Source organism: Cornus florida, unplaced genomic scaffold, assembly GCF_030987335.1.
Source record: "Cornus florida cultivar Cherokee Brave unplaced genomic scaffold, ASM3098733v1 CherokeeBrave_3.0.0_Hap2_Chr06, whole genome shotgun sequence".
In the NCBI taxonomy this organism is placed as follows: Eukaryota; Viridiplantae; Streptophyta; class Magnoliopsida; order Cornales; family Cornaceae; genus Cornus; species Cornus florida.
This window is the reverse complement of record NW_026775576.1, coordinates 98,046,770-98,066,816: the sequence shown is the minus strand read 5'-3', so window position 1 is coordinate 98,066,816 and position 20,047 is coordinate 98,046,770. Positions and strand designations below refer to the sequence as shown.

General features: G+C 34.9%; 3 protein-coding genes across 7 annotated transcripts; 2 read left to right on the top strand and 1 right to left on the bottom strand.

Annotated features, from left to right (window-relative positions):
• LOC132315062 (copper transporter 4-like) lies at positions 1–1,034 on the top strand. Its single transcript, XM_059813820.1, has one exon. The coding sequence runs from the start codon at positions 276–278 to the stop codon at positions 720–722; it is 447 nt and encodes a 148-aa protein (XP_059669803.1). The 5' UTR covers positions 1–275; the 3' UTR covers positions 723–1,034.
• Positions 1,035–3,069: 2,035 nt separating this feature from the next.
• Positions 3,070–3,868, top strand: LOC132315061 (copper transporter 6-like). The gene has a single exon (XM_059813818.1). It carries the CDS (start codon positions 3,229–3,231, stop codon positions 3,676–3,678), a length of 450 nt encoding a protein of 149 aa, XP_059669801.1. The 5' UTR covers positions 3,070–3,228; the 3' UTR covers positions 3,679–3,868.
• A 1,904-nt stretch (positions 3,869–5,772) lies between these two features.
• Positions 5,773–19,924, bottom strand: LOC132313215 (pentatricopeptide repeat-containing protein At1g71490). 5 transcript variants are annotated; one of them, XM_059811899.1, is made up of 16 exons: positions 19,073–19,924; positions 15,281–18,096; positions 14,087–14,260; positions 13,554–13,706; positions 11,988–12,233; positions 11,654–11,898; positions 11,341–11,544; positions 11,137–11,229; positions 10,928–11,035; positions 10,439–10,795; positions 9,604–9,693; positions 9,380–9,475; positions 9,212–9,301; positions 8,933–9,065; positions 8,146–8,205; positions 5,773–6,279 (listed from the first exon to the last, which is right to left on the bottom strand). In XM_059811899.1, exon 2 carries the CDS (start codon positions 17,865–17,867, stop codon positions 15,651–15,653), a length of 2,217 nt encoding a protein of 738 aa, XP_059667882.1. In that variant the 5' UTR covers positions 17,868–18,096; positions 19,073–19,924; the 3' UTR covers positions 5,773–6,279; positions 8,146–8,205; positions 8,933–9,065; positions 9,212–9,301; positions 9,380–9,475; positions 9,604–9,693; positions 10,439–10,795; positions 10,928–11,035; positions 11,137–11,229; positions 11,341–11,544; positions 11,654–11,898; positions 11,988–12,233; positions 13,554–13,706; positions 14,087–14,260; positions 15,281–15,650. The 5 variants fall into 5 exon arrangements, with proteins under 5 accessions (XP_059667882.1, XP_059667884.1, XP_059667881.1 ...); XM_059811901.1 differs by lacking the exon at positions 8,146–8,205; XM_059811898.1 differs by having other exon boundaries at positions 5,773–9,065; positions 19,069–19,924.
• Between the last annotated feature and the right edge of the window lie 123 nt (positions 19,925–20,047).

Here is a 20,047-nt window from a genome sequence, read left to right as displayed (position 1 = left end):
ACACAAAGCTATCACTTAAATGGTTTTTTTATTTTTATTTTTATTATTGATTGAATTATCACATAAAATTTGTTATTTAGGTTAGTGTTAATTTTGAAAAATTATGATGTGGCAGAGCGTGGCCTTCTAAATACGAGCGTGGCCATATAGAAACAAAAGAGGAATGAGAATCTCCTACTCTGTTCTCTCTCGAGCTTTTAAAACCTGTAAACTATCATTTGCCAACAGTCCATTCGCGAACAGTTAACAAAAAAAAAAAACAGTCCATTCGCGAAATGGAGATCAACGGAGTTTCGTTACATCACAACACCACACATGGCGGCGCACCGCCGCCAACGGCGGCTTTCAATGGCACGGGCGGAGGCACGCACGCGCCCCACAAGATGATCCTGACGCACATGACGTTCTTCTGGGGAAAAAACACACAAGTCCTATTTTCGGGTTGGCCCGGATCGAGCTCCGCCATGTACGGGTTGGCCCTGGTCTTCGTCTTCTTCCTCGCCGTGCTCGTCGAGTGGTTCTCTCACTGCAATCTGGTCAAACCCGACTCGAACAGGCTCGCTGCGGTGCTGTTCCGGACCGGGTTGTACGCGGTCCGAACCGGGTTCTCCTACATGGTGATGTTGGCGGTGATGTCGTTCAACGGCGGTATTTTTCTCGCCGCCGTTTTGGGTCACGCGGTCGGGTTCGCGATTTTCGGTAGTCGTGTCTTTAAGAAGTAATCGGGTAGGCAGTCGGATCCTTCAGCTAGCACTGAAACTAAAAATGGAATGGGACTGAAGACAAGTGTGCGGGTCTGAATAATGGGCTTTTTGGTTTTGGGTTTGAGTTTACTTAAAATAGTGGAGGCATTTGTAATTTTCAAATTTTCAGTGGTTTAATGAATGGTGAGATTTGACTCATTTCAGAATGAGGTTGGTGTCATGAAACATGGGTTTTAATATTTCAAATTTTCTGCAGATAGGGTAACATGATCTGTAGTATACTCTAGGTAGGTTTGAAGTTTGAATTTCACTACAAATTTTTACATAATTGTGAGGAGATTGTTTGAACTTTTTTCATTTTTTTCATAATTGTCGAAACGTGTGAATTAAGTTTTAAGAGGTCTGACATTATTATTATTAATTAAAAAATAATAATAATACTCCCTAATAATTATTTGTTAAAACAGAAAAATTTTTATTAGACAAATATTAAAATGTGGATCAAAAAATATTAAAAATGAAAGAGAGAGAGTTTCGAAATAATTTTAAAATTGCTCATATTGTATACTTAATTTCATTTTATAAATATTGAGATATATAACAAGAAAATTCTTAAGGCATTGGACATGAATATAGGAGTTAAGCCCAAATCTCTCTTTATTAAAAGCAAGCATTTGGGAAGCTTTGGATATGGCTTTTGATGATGAAAGCATATATCAATACTTTTGTTAGGTTAACGTTATTGTGGTTGTAGCTGGCATTGGCAATTGCTAAAGTCCAAATCATATGTTGAGTAGGATAACACCATTGTGGTATGGCACTGACGTGGGATCAATCTGAGCGGTTGAGAACATCATCTAACCAACATCACATGTGATGTGAGTTAATTAGTATTGACTCGTGAGAAAGATGACTTATATAGATTTCATAGTGACTTCTTGTGAACGTATTTTAGCCTATTTTTCAAAATTGATTATTTTAAAAACTTTAGCCACACACTTACCTTAAACATAACTCACTTCCACTCGTACCTCTCACTCCTCAGTCCTGGCCCTAATTTTATCTTTATAAGTGAAAAAGAAAAAGAAAAATGAGTAGTTGATAATAATTTAACTAGTTTAATCAAAAACAAAAATCTAAGTGATTTTACAAATTAACCCATCCTTTTATTACTCTTGCAGCTTATTATTGTTGCAAATGTCCTGACCTATTTATAGGCATCTTATTAACTTCTAAATCACTCTGCATTTATGTTTTAGATATTTACCACCCAAAAATTTTCTCAGCACACATATCGCATGCGTGACATAACTTCGTGACATAACTTTCCTAAATAAATATTAGGTGGACGTAACATCAAGTCTAAGCTCCTGTGTATTTGCAACCTTATTCTAAATTTAAACCAATCATTTGGCTTTGAACTGACTAAGTCATATTTATCATCAGTTAACATAAGATATTAGAGAAACACAAGATGTGATTAAAAAAAAGAGAGGAGAAGTTTTACGTGAGACGAAGATTGAATGTACTTAATGATGAATTATGAAGAACTTTAAGAAACCCGACCTATTATCCTTAAAAAAAAATTAATAATAATAATAAAATAATGAGATCATCAATACATATATGCACATGGAGTGCATATATGCTGTGGGATCATCAAATTTAATAAAATAAATAGTTGATCCTGAAAGTTTCAATCTTCCCTCTTTAAAAAGGAATGAGAACGCATTAGGTTCTACAATATCATTTCCCTTTTCTAAAGTGAAAAAAGATGCCATTGCTTTCAGTGACATCAGTAGAAATTGAAATTAGGGCATTGCATGGAAGGTTTCAACATGTAGGTTAAAAGTAAATGGATCTCTAACTTAAAAATTATCCTAACAATACATTAATATTATATCATCCCGCCATTGATTGCTGATTGACTGCTTCTAAATGATTCCACGCGTGATATGTCATTTTCTTTTATAACTAGTTTTATAATTTATTTTTTCTTTTTATTAGAGAAAACTTTTTTTAGCCCCAAATCGATACAGATGTAGTTGGTATTGCCATCTTGGTTTATATAAAATAGGTGTATCAATTATAACTGGTTAATTACAAACGAATTTAGAATATAAGTGTCTTTTGCATCCTAAATCCATCCTCGAATATTCTAAATTGGATGGATTTAGTCTATTTTTTACCGTATTTTTTAATTTAAAATTATTAACAAAATTGATTGGTAGGCTCGAATCTTACCCCTTGAATTCACAGTTCCAAATTTTCAAATATATATAATGACAAAAATGAAGAAACAAAAACTGCAATAATAAAAAATAAAAAATATAAAACAGGAGTCACCAAACGTTACGTTGTCTGTCTCTGTCCACTCATCGCCCTGTCCATGTTTTATCTTTGGTTCTTGCTCCTGTATGTGTGTGTGTTTTTTTGTATATATACATACACACCTACCCACAAGATTAACCTTGCAATACTCAATTAATTCATCACTCTTCTCTCTCTCTTTCCTTGCTAGAAAATGAACATGGACATGTCTCCTCCATCAATGACGCCCAGTGATCATAGCATGAAAGATAATATGGCGATGCACATGAACCTCTTCTGGGGCAAAGATGTGATCATTCTGTTCGCGGGATGGCCTGGAACAAGCCTTGGCATGTACGTGCTCGCTCTCTGCTTTGTCTTCCTTCTCGCCCTTTCTGTGGAGTTCTTCTCCTTCTCTATGGTTGTCAAGCCAGGGACCAACCCTGTGGCTGGAGGCTTGACTCAGGCTGCTGTCTACGCTCTTCGCACCGCTCTTGCCTACTTGATCATGCTCTCTGTCATGTCCTTGAATATCGGAATCTTCTTAGTTGCGGTGGCCGGCCACACCGTCGGCTTCTTTCTCGTCAAGTGCCGGGCACTTTCCATGGCTTCTCGGTCTGGGCCCGATGGCCCCACCACGTCCGCATGCATACCCAAAGTTTGATTTTCATGTCACTTGCTAGAATTCCTTACTTGAATTACGTTTATGATTTTAATCAAAGATGCGGATTCGATACACTCAAATACATGGACGCATATGCGGTGATGTATTTTTTGAATTTGAATAGTACGATCAAGTATGTAGGTGTGTCGTCGTATTTCTTGAATTTGAATATTTTTGTGTTTTTCTTCTCTATTTCACTATATGTGCTCTCATTTGTATTGTACGAAGAAATGCAAATGCAGAGGCGTAGTAAACGATGCAAAATGTTGTGTAATTTAGCAGTAATTTTTAATTTTTCTTGGGGAGAAAAATGTAAAATAAAGAATATCCATATTAGATAAGTGCATTCCGCGTAGATTTCACATCATTTAATTAATTGATTTTGTGGTCCATATTTAATTTAACCTATTGATTCGGCTTTGTGGATGAACCACTACAAGCTCAAGTGGCAGACGGGTTGATAAGACAGACGCACAGAAACTGAATCTGAGTCCTCAATATAGTTAGGACCCAAGAAGCAGACTTATAAAACATTATTATATAACCCACCAAGTAAATTGGTACATAAGGTCTCTGATTGACTTTGATGAGCAATCAAATCTGCATAGACCAAAAGATTGAACAAGGTAGGAGCCTGAACTAAGCTGAGCTTGAAGATCACACCGTTTCAACTCCGTCCATTTGCACCATTAATCCAAACACCTTACAGAGACTTGTTTGAAACAAAAGCTCAACAACACGTACAAACAAGACTGCCTCAAATCAACCAACCTTTCACTGCTTCAAAATCATTCCAACTTGAATCCAGCAAAAAATATAATAATTTGTTTCCCAGCCAACCTCTCCACTTCCCGTCTTTAACGGGAGTACCTTCATAGTTGATATTGTTTTTTCACTACATCTAGAATAGAAATCTGATAAATTGTCACCGTTAAACCTACCTGATCTGGTTGTTTTAGGTTTACCAGAGCTGCCTCTGCATTAGGTGCAGATGACTTATCAATGCAAATCATATAATAACATCAACCATTGAATTCAGAACAGTGTCAAGCATTTATTCGCATAAATATTTGAGGTCAAAAATAATAATTACCTTACGTTCATGGAGATCAAGATCTTTGACATGAATAGGGTTTGCTGTCTCATCACATCCATATGCCAATGCAGGCAAGACACCACTACAGCAATTATGATTATGATCTCTAACTGCAATTTTATTTGCTGTTGAAGGACCAAAAAATGCTGCCATAGCTACTTGGCAGCATTTATAAACAACATTTGTATTTGATATTTTAACCTATGTTGTGATAGGCACGGTAGCAATTGTATCTGCTGCCATATATGAAAAACAAATGGTAACAAATATAAATGCTACAAAAATGTGATTCATTTTGAGAAGTAATTCTTAAGTATGGTACTCCTTCCCACTTCCCTCATGAAATCAATTCTCAAGGAGAGTATTTATCAAAAGGTAAAAGAGATTTCAAATATTAAGCCTTCTAAATTATATTTAGCACAAAACTGAAAATTATTGCAGCAGCTACACATTACAAAATGAGCTCCAACTTTATTAAGGGAACAGAGCTTTCATTTGAAAATCCAAAAAGGAGAACTAAAAAAAGAGAGAGGTGGAGATCTAAACTTGTTCTCTAGCTGCTATAGTTTAGTATAGCCGTCAAACAGGTATACAAATAACAACCTTCATGCTTGCAACTTTCTTCCTACAGACATAAGCTTCTGTTCTTTACCTATAAAATGGAGAAACAACCCAAATTTCAGCATTTTCAATATCAACATCCATCAACAGAGACTTATCACTATATGTGTGTGTGTGTGTGTGTATATATCAGCAAAGAGATCATTTTAACCAATGACCAAGAAAAGAGGCACCATAGATTGAAGGTCTGCAACACACTGAAAATTTTACAAATTTTAAGGTGTTGTATTTGAAAAAAAATCAAGGCTTATCTTGCAAGTGTACTCTACAAGATCAAAGAAAGAAGTACACCGAGCCGTGTGTGTATCTGACATAGATTGAAGGTCTGCAGCACACATTGAAAAACACGAGGTTTTTACAAATTTTAAGGTGTTGTATTTGAAAAAAATCAAGGCCTATCTTGCAAGTGCATTCTACAAGATCAAAGAAGGAAGTACACCATGGAGGTTTTAATCCTGTCATGTTGTAGACTCGAATATAAATGTCACCTCACCTGTTATAAGTCTGGGCCAAAGCTGTCATGTTGTAGACTCAAATCATAGAGGTTTTAATCCCGTCAGAAAACAATATTCTTAAATGTAATGGCAACAAGTATATAAAAAATCAGATTGTATGTAAATCACTAGTTTTCGGGAAAAAAAATGACCAATTGCTTTCACATATTTCTTAGGCCATACAACTGTGCATGTGTGAGTATCACAAAGATAAAAATTTCCTTTGAACATGAATTTCTATTGACACCTTCTATCAATCAACAAGTACAACATGGACTGCCCAACTAGTACCATTTTTCAAGAAAAATAAAGATCTAGTCAACTAAGAATGAGTTTCATCTAGTTATCATCTTTGTTATCCACCAAGTATCATCCTTCTCTATATACAACCTGAAAATAAAACATTTAACGTCTTAGAAACCAACAATTATTATTGAATGTGTATGTGTATGAATATATATATATATATATATGTATACACGTAGAGAGATGAGATCTGTTTTTCTTTCCGGAAATTAAACTATGAAATCTGATGTATACAGCGAGAGACTATGAGATCTGTTTTTCATATCAGAAATTAAACCATGAGATCTGTTGCAGTTTATATATATATATATATATGTATATATGCATCAATATTTAATCTACCATTTCGATTATGGTCTGAATAGAAATCACCACAAGTCACAATTGTATTAGAAACTAGTAACATGGCATCCATAAGCCTTGCACTTGAAGGGGCATTTGCTTAATCTATCTCTTAAAGTCTTAATTTATGGCAGCATCAATGATTGTCTGTTTTATTCATTCCACAAAAGGAAAAAATATACTTACCAATGTATATATCAAGAAAAAAAATAAGCTCAAACAAAGCAACATAACCTAAACTACTTGAAGCACTTTCTCATTGAAAGATGACCAGAACAATGATGTGCCAGACAATACCAGATCTCATGCTTCAGGGTAGCTTTTGCAATTTGAATCATATGGAAGCAGTGACTTATATTACCATTAATGAGGAGAAAACATGAATTGCTTTATAGTTTATACCAGTAGTTTTTTTATTTGTACCGGTAGTTTCCACAAAAGCATCTTTACTGTGAAACCAAAAAAACATGATACTTCTATAAGGGATATGTATCTATATCATATCAGTATCAGATATTAATACTTCTTCGATACTCGCGGATAAGTGTCAAAAACTTCTAAAACATATTGACAAATTCATAATATTTGTTTTGAACACATATTACGGATCTGATACTTCTCAATGACCATGTATAGGATATTTCTCAATACTTCAGGACGCTTGTCTAACAGTTCTTGAACATCAGACATGTAGCATTTCTTAGCATAATGTAAGGAAAAGCATAATAAGGGTTCAAAATATAGAGAATTTCTTCAAAAAGACAAATTGAGATATAATGATAATTATCATTTTTAATATAATCTAATAATTATGTTTCCAGCAATACAGCTATCAGTTTATTTTCAAAATGAAGGATTTCAAAGAGAATGTTAGTAAATTTTTTTTTGCTTCAGGACATAGATAAATATTTTCTTGGCTTCAGCCTCGACATGGTACTGTATGAAAATTAAACAATAAATTTAAAACTACAAGAGTTCTAGAATTAATTTGTCCTTGTGAGATTAACTAAGCATCAAATCCACCAAAATTGTCTCAGGAAACCATATCTATCCAAAGAAAATTTACTATAAAAAGCAAATAAATAAATAAGTAAGAACACAGTACTTGATAACTAGCAGTTTAGATGGATAGAGAGAGAATTTACTAGACATTTGTTGAGATTTTGGCCTCAAGGCCAAATGCTTGTTGCAAAGATCATTGAACATGTACTGGATGATAAACAGCAATCGACTACAACGACATTGAACTCAGCCAAATGTTAAGTTACACTGCTTTACAACACTACTATCTGTGTATCAGATGTGGCTTTTATAAATTAAAGTCTCTATTAGAGAATTCCTACAAATAACTAATGACAAAATTGCATACCCAGTAACAGCCACTTAAAAAATTAAAATAAAATAAAGAAAACACGTAACAAGCGCCAATTGTGGCTTAGAATCATTTATGTTTAATCATCTAATTTCGAATCTACTACAATCAGAAATTCAAAGCTTAATTCTAGCAGATGAAATGCTGTGTGATTATATACTAAGCTATGGTCTAGGCCAAGGACAACAAATGGCAGGATATAGAAGTAAATTAAAATGATAACTCCATCTACTAACCTTTTCATTCTACTAATCCTGTGCATCATATTTTATCATTGAACTTGACCAATTTGTGGCCTGCCCAAAAAAATTGTTAAACATGGCTGCAAATTGAATCTCAACAAATCCAATAACTACTGAAAATTTATATACACAGCAATGTGTTTAACTAAACATAAAATAAAATAAAAAATCCATTATTGGGGAGTGATAAGAAGACGAAAAATGTAGAAGTGAGGAAACTAGTCAACAATACAGAAATTAGTTCTACACATTCAAATTGGTATTTTGAATATTAGGATCATTATTAGCTCTAATGGGTTTGATTCAGCTGATCACAAGTACAAAACCGAAAAACCTAATTCTATGACAACTAATCACTAATCACGATGGTTGCAATTTCAGGTTTGGTGGCATCCTCTAAAAGAAACTTATGGACATACACTAGTTGCCTTTTGATACACATACATGGAACAGTCACTTGGGCCGGCACAAAGTTGAATAACTATAAGTTTTGATGATCTGTACACACTGCACCAGAATTTGGCAAAGCAAAAGAATTCAAAGCCAAACTTTTATCTAAAATTAGGTAATCTACATTCTACAATACACTGTATCTAATATGATACCCCATTTAGCAAGAAAATCCTTATTACTTCATTTTACTAAAATAAGATAATTGAAGTTATATTTACATAAGCAAAAAAGACCAAGAAACGCTAGCTCCAGCTTCTCCAATAGTTTTGAAACGTGTAGAAACAATAGGTAATGGTTCTTCTCACATGACGGGAATGGTAACACTTACTTCCCAATTATGATGTCCCAATTCAATGCCCTTTACTTTTGAATGTGGGTTCTTACTCAAAAGAATTCCTCGAGGCTCGAGCTACTATGACATCGGGCTTTTTGAGACTCAACAAAAAAACTTCACTCATGCCCTATTAAAACAAAACAAAATTTCAAGTTAATATAAATAATTCAAGATAAATCAAATGCATGTCACGTTAGCTATATCCATTAACGAGAGGTAGATTATAATGAGATAGACTTGATGAGGTAGATTACAATGGGATAGAATGATTACCTGTCGCCTTTTCATTGGCTGAGAATGAGCAACAAAGTGTTCAGTTGGAGCAGTTTGTTGGTGTGGGTTATACCCACTATCCATCCGGTCCTACCCAAAAATGAGGTTCAGTTAAATGATAAAAAGATAAGAAAACTTTTGAAATTTATCATTTTGCTATGAAGTTACCTGACGAGTATTGATAGGGTTAGTTTGAGTGGTATATGAATATTGTTCAGTATAAGCAGCGGGTTGGTTTTCGTTATCTCTACCATCCATCTGGACCTGCATTCCAATTCTTAGTTGTTTCATTTTTGTTTGAAGCCCTAATGCATTAGGACAAGTGATGGATAATAATGTACATCAGTGAAGAGCATTATCCATCGCTTTATTATATCGGAGGTTTTCATTACCTGCTGTCTTTTCATAGGCTGAGAACGAGTAACAAATTGTTGAGTTGGAGCAGTTAGTTGGTATGGGTTATACCCACTATCCTTTTGCCCCTAAAAAAAATAATAATAATAACACAAGGAGCTCAATTAACTGCTGTTCAAACAACTTTCCTAGGATGACGTATTAGCAATTTACTAGATTTTATTTATCTTTAACAGCGTTAGCAGTTAGCACCCCACCCTTATTTCTCCAGTCAGCAATTAGCAGTTTTGTAAATTTTATTCATCTAGAACAATGTTATTAGCACCCCACCCTTATTTAGACTCCAGTCAGCAATTAGCAGTTTTGAAGTTTTTATTCATCTTTAACAATGTTAGCACCCTTATTTAGATTCAAGTCAGCAATTAGAAGTTCGAAAATAATGGTAACCACTTGAGGATTACATTTTATGAACCCATACCATTGAAAAATCATGGAGTTAAGATTTAACAATATATCAAGATACAGCATCTTATTGAAAAAATTAAAAAAGTCAAATTCAGAAAAGTCATAAAAGTAAAAGAAAAATGCCCTCCCAAAAAGAACAGCATATATAAAAATCAGAACAGTGAGAAAATTAAAATTTTCAAAAGAATGGATACTGAAAAAACAATAGTGCTAATCTCTGACACAAGAGTGATTGGTGTGTTTATTCAAAACAGCTCCAGGTCTGGTACCTAAAAATTTCCATCATTCACTAAATTAAGGGCGTTATTAAACCATATAACAAGGCCCTTGGCATATATAGGAAAAACTGTTGTAAATGGTAGAAATATAAGGAAGCTTTTGAAATTTATCATTTTGCTATGAAGTTACCTGATGAATACTGGTGGGGGCAGTTTGAGTGGTATATTGTTCAATATGTGCAGCTGGTTGATTTTGGTTATCTCTAGCATCCATCCGGCATCCAATTATTAGTTGCTTCATTTTTTGCACTTCTTCTTTTAAATCATGCACTTCTTCTTCACAAGCCCTTCTAGCCTCTGAAGCCATCTTCATTGACTTCACACGACTAGGTGTTGTGCCCCAAAGATCTGAGGGAGAGTGACCCAAGCCATACGCGCGAACCAGGCCATGTCTATCTTCGCCAACTACTTGGGAAAATATGTCATCTCTAGCAGCACCACGTTATGAAGTTTCTGGTTGCTGAGTTGCATATTCTTTAAGTTTATTCTACATAAAATAAAAAGGGCAAATGTTTGCATTATACAACCACAATAAAAAGTAAGCAACAATTTAATCTTATATGTACTATTCTGAAAAAAGAGTCCAATAGAAAGTCCAAATTCCACGAACATATCTTACAATAATTTCTGCAGATGCTTCATCCATTGGTCGTCCATTCTTCTGCTTGTGCGTTAGTATATACATCTCTGCCCGAGTTAGTTCCTCTCCATTAGGCCTCTTCTTACGCTATCCTCAAATAAATAATTAACATTAAAGTTCAGAATAATTATTTGGAAATTAGACTACCAAAATATTCTCACATAAGCATAATGCACAAAATAGGTTACCTCTTCCTCGCGTATTCGCGCAAAGCTTTTTGACCCCACTGTGTGAGTATATTTTTGCTTAGAACAACTGATAGTATTAGTATTGCTACGCTCCTAAAAATAAGAAAAACATGTTAAAATATTATTTAGAGAAAGATAAGAGAAATCAGACATCTACTCTAACATCATTCCATCAACCATAAAAAGGGAATGTGTGCTTTACACCTGTCCTTTGTCTGAGTTCCAAAATTGAATTAGGTAATACCACTGCTCTGGCAGAACTCCATCATCACGATCTGTCAGTCACTCTGCATCAGTCGCATGTTTCTTATAATGCTTCCTCTTCAAGTTAGATTTAAAGTTACCCCATTTCCTACCAGTCGATTTCAGTACCCATGATTTAGCATACTCTGGAGTGATAAACTTTTCCTGCCATAAATTCAAAACACATTAAACAAACTTAGTTGGACCTACAAAGTATAAACTGTGTTGGTGCGTCCACTAATATTAATAAACAGATTGACATAATGCTTCATACCAAGACTATCTTCCAAACCTCCTCTTTAAAACGATCAGGTAAATTCCTCCAATCTGTAAAATGCAAGGGTAGTAGCTCGCTGCTCCGTGCTATAGTACCCAGAAATTGACCCAAAACTCTGCCTTCTTCCTCCATGGGCTGCCCCAATTCATTAAAAGCAACAAACGTACAATCTTCCTCAGATCTGCCCCATATGTCAGGGCACCTAGTGTCAACACGAGTCTTTTGTTGTATTCTTGATGATTCTATTACATGAGTGGTTACTTAAAAAAATGAGTAATCTTACAAAAATCAAGATGGTTTTTATTGAAATAATGTTCAAAGATTCATATACCTCCAGTTTCAGTAGTACTGCAATTTTGAGAAGGGATTGACTGTTCCAGATTGGAGGTAGACTGGTTTTGTGTAGGTAAAAATTGATGTTTTTGTATGGAACTCGTATGTAGAGTTTGCACAAAGCCAGTGTGTTGTGTTTGCATGCAGCCAACCTGATGAATCCGTTGCTGCTGAAGTGACTGTTGTGCCCCACTAGTCATGACACCCTTAATACATTTGGCTTTCTTATTATGCCTCGTATTTTCTGAAAATTTTAACCATAAAAAATGAGATAATTATAAAACAAGTGCAACTAAGTACTGCTAACTGATGCAATTTTTAAGATATAATGAGCACGAAAATTAGTAAAAACAGGATGAATAACAAAATCCTGACGAAATTAGTCATAAAAGACACCATAGTTACACATAAATCAATTATCAATGGGAGTTTTGATTGAGTCTGTCTTAGACTTCACATGAAATTGATTAAATAAAACCATTCACAGGACAGCCAGTAACATCTAACTACTGCAAACCTACAAAAGGACATTGACATTCCCTTCTGATTATACATTATGAATTAGATAAGAAAAACATGTTAGAATGGAACAGATAGCAAGTGTGCACAGCACGAGTGAGAACATGTCATTCAATTGGCATCTATCTAACAAAACCCTGCCACTAATAGTGCAAAGGTTTGATAGGAAAAGAAATAAAGAGTCAAATTTATTTCTGCATTTAATAGGAATTCAGATACTACTGCCCAAAATCTGTTAATATATCTCTGCATTTGCTTCAATTTAAAGCACTAATTTAAACTCCATTGAAATAAGATCATCTCTAAGAAATGCAGCATATAAGGTATTAGGAATCACATCAAACAAAAGTAAACACATTACAATTTAAACTCTTGGTACATGTACTGCTACATGGCGAGGATCAATAATGGCCTTAGCAGTTTCAATGTAACTAAATGAAATACAGCATCACTCTACACAGAACATGGATATTAAAGAGACAAAATCTAATCACAATTAATAATTTAATATACATAATAAAGTAAATTAAAAAATTACTTATAAAATAACTTAAAGGATAGAAATTTAAATGATGCAAGTAATATCAACTTAAAGCAAAACAAAGAAAAACGCAGACAAAATGATTGAAAATTTACAGATTGTGAACTGATAAGATTCATATTTTACGATTTTTGGGGAAAAAAGTCCGAATCCCAAATCTGACAGTCGCTGAATTAGATCAGAGATTATATACTAGGTAAACTGAAACCAAGATTTTGCCACTTGGCCTTAGGAAATAGTCCAACCTCCAAAGCAGGTGGAGAGCCGTTATCGCCAGAGAGAGTAAATTTTTGCATCCATGAGCACGATGAGGATGACGCATAAGTGATAAGAAATTATTGACAAGACTAACTCAACTCTCAACTCTCAAAATCTCCATATAACCACTAGACACAGTACATATAAATAAATAAATATATATACATATATATATATATATATATATATATATATGATCTATTTCAGTTTTCATTTAAAAAATAAAAAACTTAGTTAATAGTATACCTTCAGTTTCAGCAGTACTACAATTTTGGGATGCCCGTAACTGTCCACTAGAACTTGGTTGGACCATATGAGGTTGCTGGTGTAGTGTCTCATGTGTTCCATTAGTCATGGAGCCCTTGGTACGTTTGCCTTTCGTAGTACGCCACATATTTCCTGAAAATTTAAACACTAAAAAATTACATTAAAACTAATACACAACTTAAATTTGACACTTGGATAATAATTTAATATCATAAGAAAAAAGGAATAAATTAAATTTGACCTCGGATAATAATTTAATATCATAAATTAATATCATATGAAAAAAGGTATAATAATTTTTCATTAAAATTTACAACTTTTCTTGCTAAAATCAATAAAAGAAAAAGAAATTTTTGGTATGCAGGAAACATCTAGATGCCCATGAAGGAAAAATCTCAACATCACTCCAAAATACCAAGCCAACATTAAGGAAAATAGAACATAACAAATTTCATAAACATGATTTCTTATAAGGACATATGCAAGGATAAGAGTAATGAGCAGTGAAACACCTTGCCAGTGTAGGTCCTAAGAGGAACACCAAATGCCCTAGCCAATCCAAATTCAGCAATCTTCAAGACCTTGTTGTCGATATCTATGAGCAAATTCTTAGGTTTCAAATCCCGATGGAGTATTTTATAAGAATGACAATAAGCAACACCACAGAGAATCTGATAGAGAAACCGCTGCAGAGAAATTATGTTCAAAGGTAATCGTCATTGTCATCTCAACTAACTATCCAAAGTTGCAGACAAATAATATGAAACTGCTATTTTTTTTTCTTTCTTTCTTTCTTTTTCTTTTTTTTCTTTTTTTTTATAAAAACATTAATAAGTAAACAAACAGTAAAAAAGAAGAAGATAAACAGAGAGTATAAAGAAAACTTTATTGATCTGTAAAAGTGAAAGAAAAGGCCATAAACGTCTATAACATTTCACCAATGCACCAGTTTAGTTTCATTTTAAAGTTACAGACAGAAGTCACCCATTTACAGAAACACAAGCAGAAGGCTCTCGCCTACGTTTATTATTTGTTGATCCTTTGCAACCTCAGGATAAGAAGCAATGAACTTTGACAGGTCAAGGTCCAGACACTCAAAAATGAGATCCACGCCTGCCCTGTTCTTTATTACATCAAGTAACCTGTTTCCAAAGTTCCACACGTGCGCGCGCACACACACACACACACATATATATATATATTATAGAAATTTACAAAATTAGTACTGTTTAAATGTTGTCAGAAGTTCAAGACATTAAAGAAAGTTAAAAGAAAAATATAGCAGAGAAATCAAACATAAGAGATTTACTACTGTTTGCAACCAATAAATTTTTTATTACATTAAATAGATAAGGGCCTTTCTGAACTAAGATGCACTATACTCATGAGACAATCAAGTTCTACATACATCCATCAACTAGAACAACAATTAAAAAAGAACGGAAAGTTAGCCCTCCTTAATTTATTCATTTTGGTACAAGTATTTTTAGAAGTGTGTTATAACATAAAATGATGCACCTAGCCAAAGATTCTATAAGAAATCAAGAAATATATAATTGCTTGGCGCTTTTGTTGCAAAATTTGTTAGCTCACATAAATTATCAGAATCTATTAACAATAACATGGGGAAAAAAAAGAATATATTGTCGATAACAAATATTTTTCTTTCAATAAAAAATTTGTATAACCCATGATGCACACTGTACCTGTTCCCATATGTTACATTGATTCATTTTCTCTTCATGTATGGAATGCACAATAGATTAAGAATGGAATTCCCAGCCTCTGAAATAAAAATACCCTTACGATCCAACCTGTGAATAGCCCCATCAACATAGATAGCACCAGGCTCTCCCAATGTTTAGCTCCAGTGGTTTTCTCCCTTGCCAACCAGGCACTGTTTCATCTAAAAAGCATTCTGGGCCCCCAATGTAGGGGGAAAAAATTATTCTAAAATATTTCCCCTAACTATAGCTCTCAAGTTTGCTTCATTTGGATCAACTTTATACTGGTGTGGCAAGAAATAGGACAATTCAAAAGAAAATTTTAATGAATGTCTGCATAGCACAAGTTATTCTACCCAAAATTTTCCTCAAAATCTTCATCGTCTTTTAGACCAAAATCTTCAACTGCAACATAACCAGCTTCTTTCATGTGCTTTGTCAATCCCCCCAACAAAGGGTAAATCTCATTTGATTGGGGGTTGGACGTGTCTCCCACCAAAAAGGGAGAAAATCCAGTGCCTGCATCAACCCAAGCACAGCCAGGAGCCTTTCTCACACCCAGGTCCCTCATGGAGGTCCTCACTTTTGCTAGTTTGTTCCAACACCCAGCAGCAGCATACATGTTAGCAATCAACACATAATATCCTGAATTTTGAGGCCTCAGTTCCAACAGTTTCTCGGCTGCCCATTCCCCTATTTCTGTATTTCCATGGATCCGACATGCTCCAATGAGAGTGGCCCACATTGCAGGGGTTGGCCGGTAAGGCATCCTTGTGATTGTTTCTTCTGCTTTATTTAGTAAACCAGCCCTCCCAAAGAGATCAACCATACAAGCAAAGTGCTCTAAACGAGGAGTTATACCATAGACACTAGGCATCTTTTCAAATATCATTTGACCTTCACTTACAAGACCTGAATGACTACAAGCTGACAAAACTGCTACCATGGTTATATGATCTACTTTGATCTGGAACCTTTTCATCTCTTCAAAAAGTTTCAATGCAGCTTGACCCTCACCCTGCATCCCATATCCAGCTATTAATGAAGTGTAGGTCACTTCATCCTTTTTACTTATCAAATCAAACAGTCTTTTGGCTTCTGAAATTTTACTTGACCTTGCATACATATCCACAAGAGCATTCCAAATTAACAAATAATCCTTGAACCCTTCTCGCTTTATAATGTAGCAGTGGAACTCTTTACCATGTTGCAAATTCGCTACTCGAGCACAAAGGGGAAGAATACTTGCGATTGTGATATAATTTGGTTCAACCCCAGAAGAAATCATTTCTCTAAATAGAAAAGAGGCTTCCTCAGATTGGTCCCAGTGCGCGAAACCAGAAATGATGGAGTTCCAAGAAATCACACTTTTAGCTTCTATCGATCTGAACATAATATATGCATGCCCAAGGTTCCTGCACCTTGAATACATAGTAATTAATGAATTTTTCACATTATCAAACCCATCGCAAAAACTACGAATTGCTAAACTGTGAATCTGCTTCCCCAATTTTAATACACCAATGTGGGAACATGCACCCAAACCAATAATCATTGCCACGGAATCCAAATGAATGCCACACGTTCTCATTTGAGAAAGCAATTCGAGTGCCCCCTTATAGTTGCCCGTCCTCACGCACCCTCCAGCTATGGTGTTCCAAGTTATGATATTCAATTCTATATTCTCATCTCGCATGTTCTCAAAAAGCTCAAAGGCCTCCCCCCACAGACCCTTTGAGGCATACCCAGAGATCATTGAGTTCCAAGATACTGCATCTCTTTCCAACATTTTATCAAACAATTTACGAGCAACATCCACTTCCCCGCACCTTCCGTACATAGAAACCAATGCATTTTGCACGAACAAGTTCCACTCGAGACAGCTAGCATCAATAGACTTGTGAACCTCCCTCCCAAGATCCAAATTTAAGTCGTCACCACAAGCCTTGAGAACAGAAGGGAAAGTAAAATTATCAGGTCTGATCCCCTTATTCACCATTTGTTCATAGGTGGACAGAGCCTTTGCAGAAAACCCATTTTTAGCATATGAAGAGATGAGCATATTCCAAGGAAGAGGGCTCAAAATATTTGAAGTTTCAGTTATACCATGAGCATCAACAAGGAGATTCAAGGCTGAGTAGAAGCTAATTAGTTTGGGAACCAATACAGGATGTTGTTGGAGGCCCGAAGAGAGAGCATAGGCATGAAGTTGTTTACCCTGTGGAAGTGACTTGAGGTTACTGCAAGATAACAAAAGTGAAGATAAGGAGTGTAGAATAAGGTCATTAGAAGCGTGGTATTGGATTAGAGAGAAAGTTCTAAAGGCTTTGAATAGTTGGCCTTGGCTTGCAAAGTCCTTGAGGGATGTGAGAAGGGAATCCACCATAGAAATATCAGCACTTGTGGATGTATCTAGTATTGAGTCCTGGGAATAATTATATGATGTGGGCAGCGGGTGTTTCTTTTCAGTTTCTTGCCTGACACTTTGTTTCCATTTTTTAGGAATGAATTTTTGGAGTTGGAATGCTAAAAAGGCTCTTGGTGGCAGATAACTTGGAGAAGATGGCATACAACATAGATGTAATAACCAAAAAGAGGGTACTGAGTAGTGACTGCATCTGCATTTGCAACCGTCAAAATTGAAAAATACAGTATAAGGTCACTCAATTTTTTCCCCTGCTCAAGGCAAAAAATCAGTTCAATTGATTAACAACCACACACAGACTTCCTCAGAGCTCCTTTTGCTTTAGTATTTCCCCAGCTAATATAAAACAATATATATAAAAGATGTCTTTCCCCTGCAAACATAAAAACAATATAAATATAAGAGGTGCTATACAAGTAATCGCCTCAGAAATAATTTGTTAATCAACATATGCGCTCCATTTGTGTCGATGTAAAACATTTTTCATACAAAACTTTTTACATATAAATTATTATTTTTCCCTCTTAATTCTAGTGTTTGGCTTAATCCTGAAAAAAAAAAAAAGAACAAAAAAAAAATTTCAGCAAAGTTTACAGCTGCCAAAAAAAAAAGAAAACCTCTCTAAGGAGGATGCATTTTTTGAAAGACCATTTCCATAGAACTTCTTTATACTGCAATTCTGTGCTACAAATAAACTCATTTTGATAACAAAATAAATAAAAATCATTTCAAATACTAACCCAACTACAAAACTGTTGCTAATTATAACATAAAAAAGATCATAAATAAGTATAAATGAATTATCAGTTTTATACAGAGTTAACAACGTATTTAATTAGTATCTGGTATTAAAAAGCTTTTAAACCTAACCTTTGGCTTAATCAGTTCGTAGGATTCTCTCTCCTCTCTTAACTGCGTCCAACATTACAAAAACCTAAGGTTTACAGGGCGATTTTGCAACGTCATGGTCATGAATACATAAGAAGAGTAAAAATCCATCTCATTAATCCTTTAAACTTGTAATATGAACCCTCCTGAATCACCTACCCTCCGGAACCAAATATTAAGAAATTAGCAATATAATCTACCAAAAAAAAAAAAAAAGGGGGCAACATAGATATGCAAAAACAAAAACAAAAACAAAAACATCCCTGAAAATCAAATACTCTCAATTCATGAAGAACTCGATAAATTAATTAATATAGCAAAGCCTTGAACTGTGTGAAGAGAAAATGAGGCAAGAAGTATTTCATTAACATTTGTAAACGCAACAGTTATTTGTGAGATGTAATAAGACACAGTACATTCTAAGATCACATAAACACACACATATTTGCATACATACCTACCTCTTCACTGATATTCAAAGGACCAATGGAGTTTCAATGGTAACAGAAGGGTTTTAGGGTTTTGAGGGAAGAATTAGAGTGCAATTAGAGCGTTGGTGATGGTCGATGGTGGACGACGTGAGCAGCAAGAGTATGTATGGACTGGGCCTATTGTACTCTGGGTGTAAGTTGAGCAACCAGTGCTCGGTTGTGAATTTGAGGCCCGGTAGAGGTCCCTTAAGTACGCCCTTTCAGAACTATGATAGGCCATAAACCAGATGCCTAACATACTCTGAATCAGTGTTCTTCCTCTACTTTCTTGAAATATCTCTACCATATCGCTAATCATCACTGCCTGATGGTTCTATTTTCCATGTTAAGGCCGGCCGTCGTCACTGCCTGATGGTTCTATTTCTGAGAAGTCTACAGTCGAGATTCATGGTGAAGATGTAAATTCCCGGCGATAATCAAAAGGGAAAAGGTAAGTTCTTGCAACTATCCGGAGAGAGGTTTATCAAAAACAAATGGTATGGGCTACCAAGCCTACCAATATCGAGCTTACGGCTCCCCCTTAAAGATGAACCCTTTTAAGTTCCACCTGGCCGAAGGTTCTACAATGTACATGTCACGTGTACAAGCGGTACCAATTTATATATATATAGAAATTAAATTTTAGGTTATGCTTGAGTTGTCTATTTAAGTTGGATTGAAACAGTACCACTTTTTAAAGATACAACTGCTATTGTTTTTAAGATTACGAATATTTTTAGTTTTTCCTTATTGAAATCGTGGATTTGCAATCAAATGAAGAAGGTTTTAGCTATAAAATCAATCTCATGTACAACTCTTTTAGAACTTGTAGAAGTGTTGTTTTTTTTCAAAAACACTTTGTGAGTCCAAGGCAGACAAACTTCTACTAAGGGAAAGCCATAGCGAGGTTGTGACTATAAAAAATTGGATTATTCTCAATAGAACTATTGTGATGAGCAAACGTTG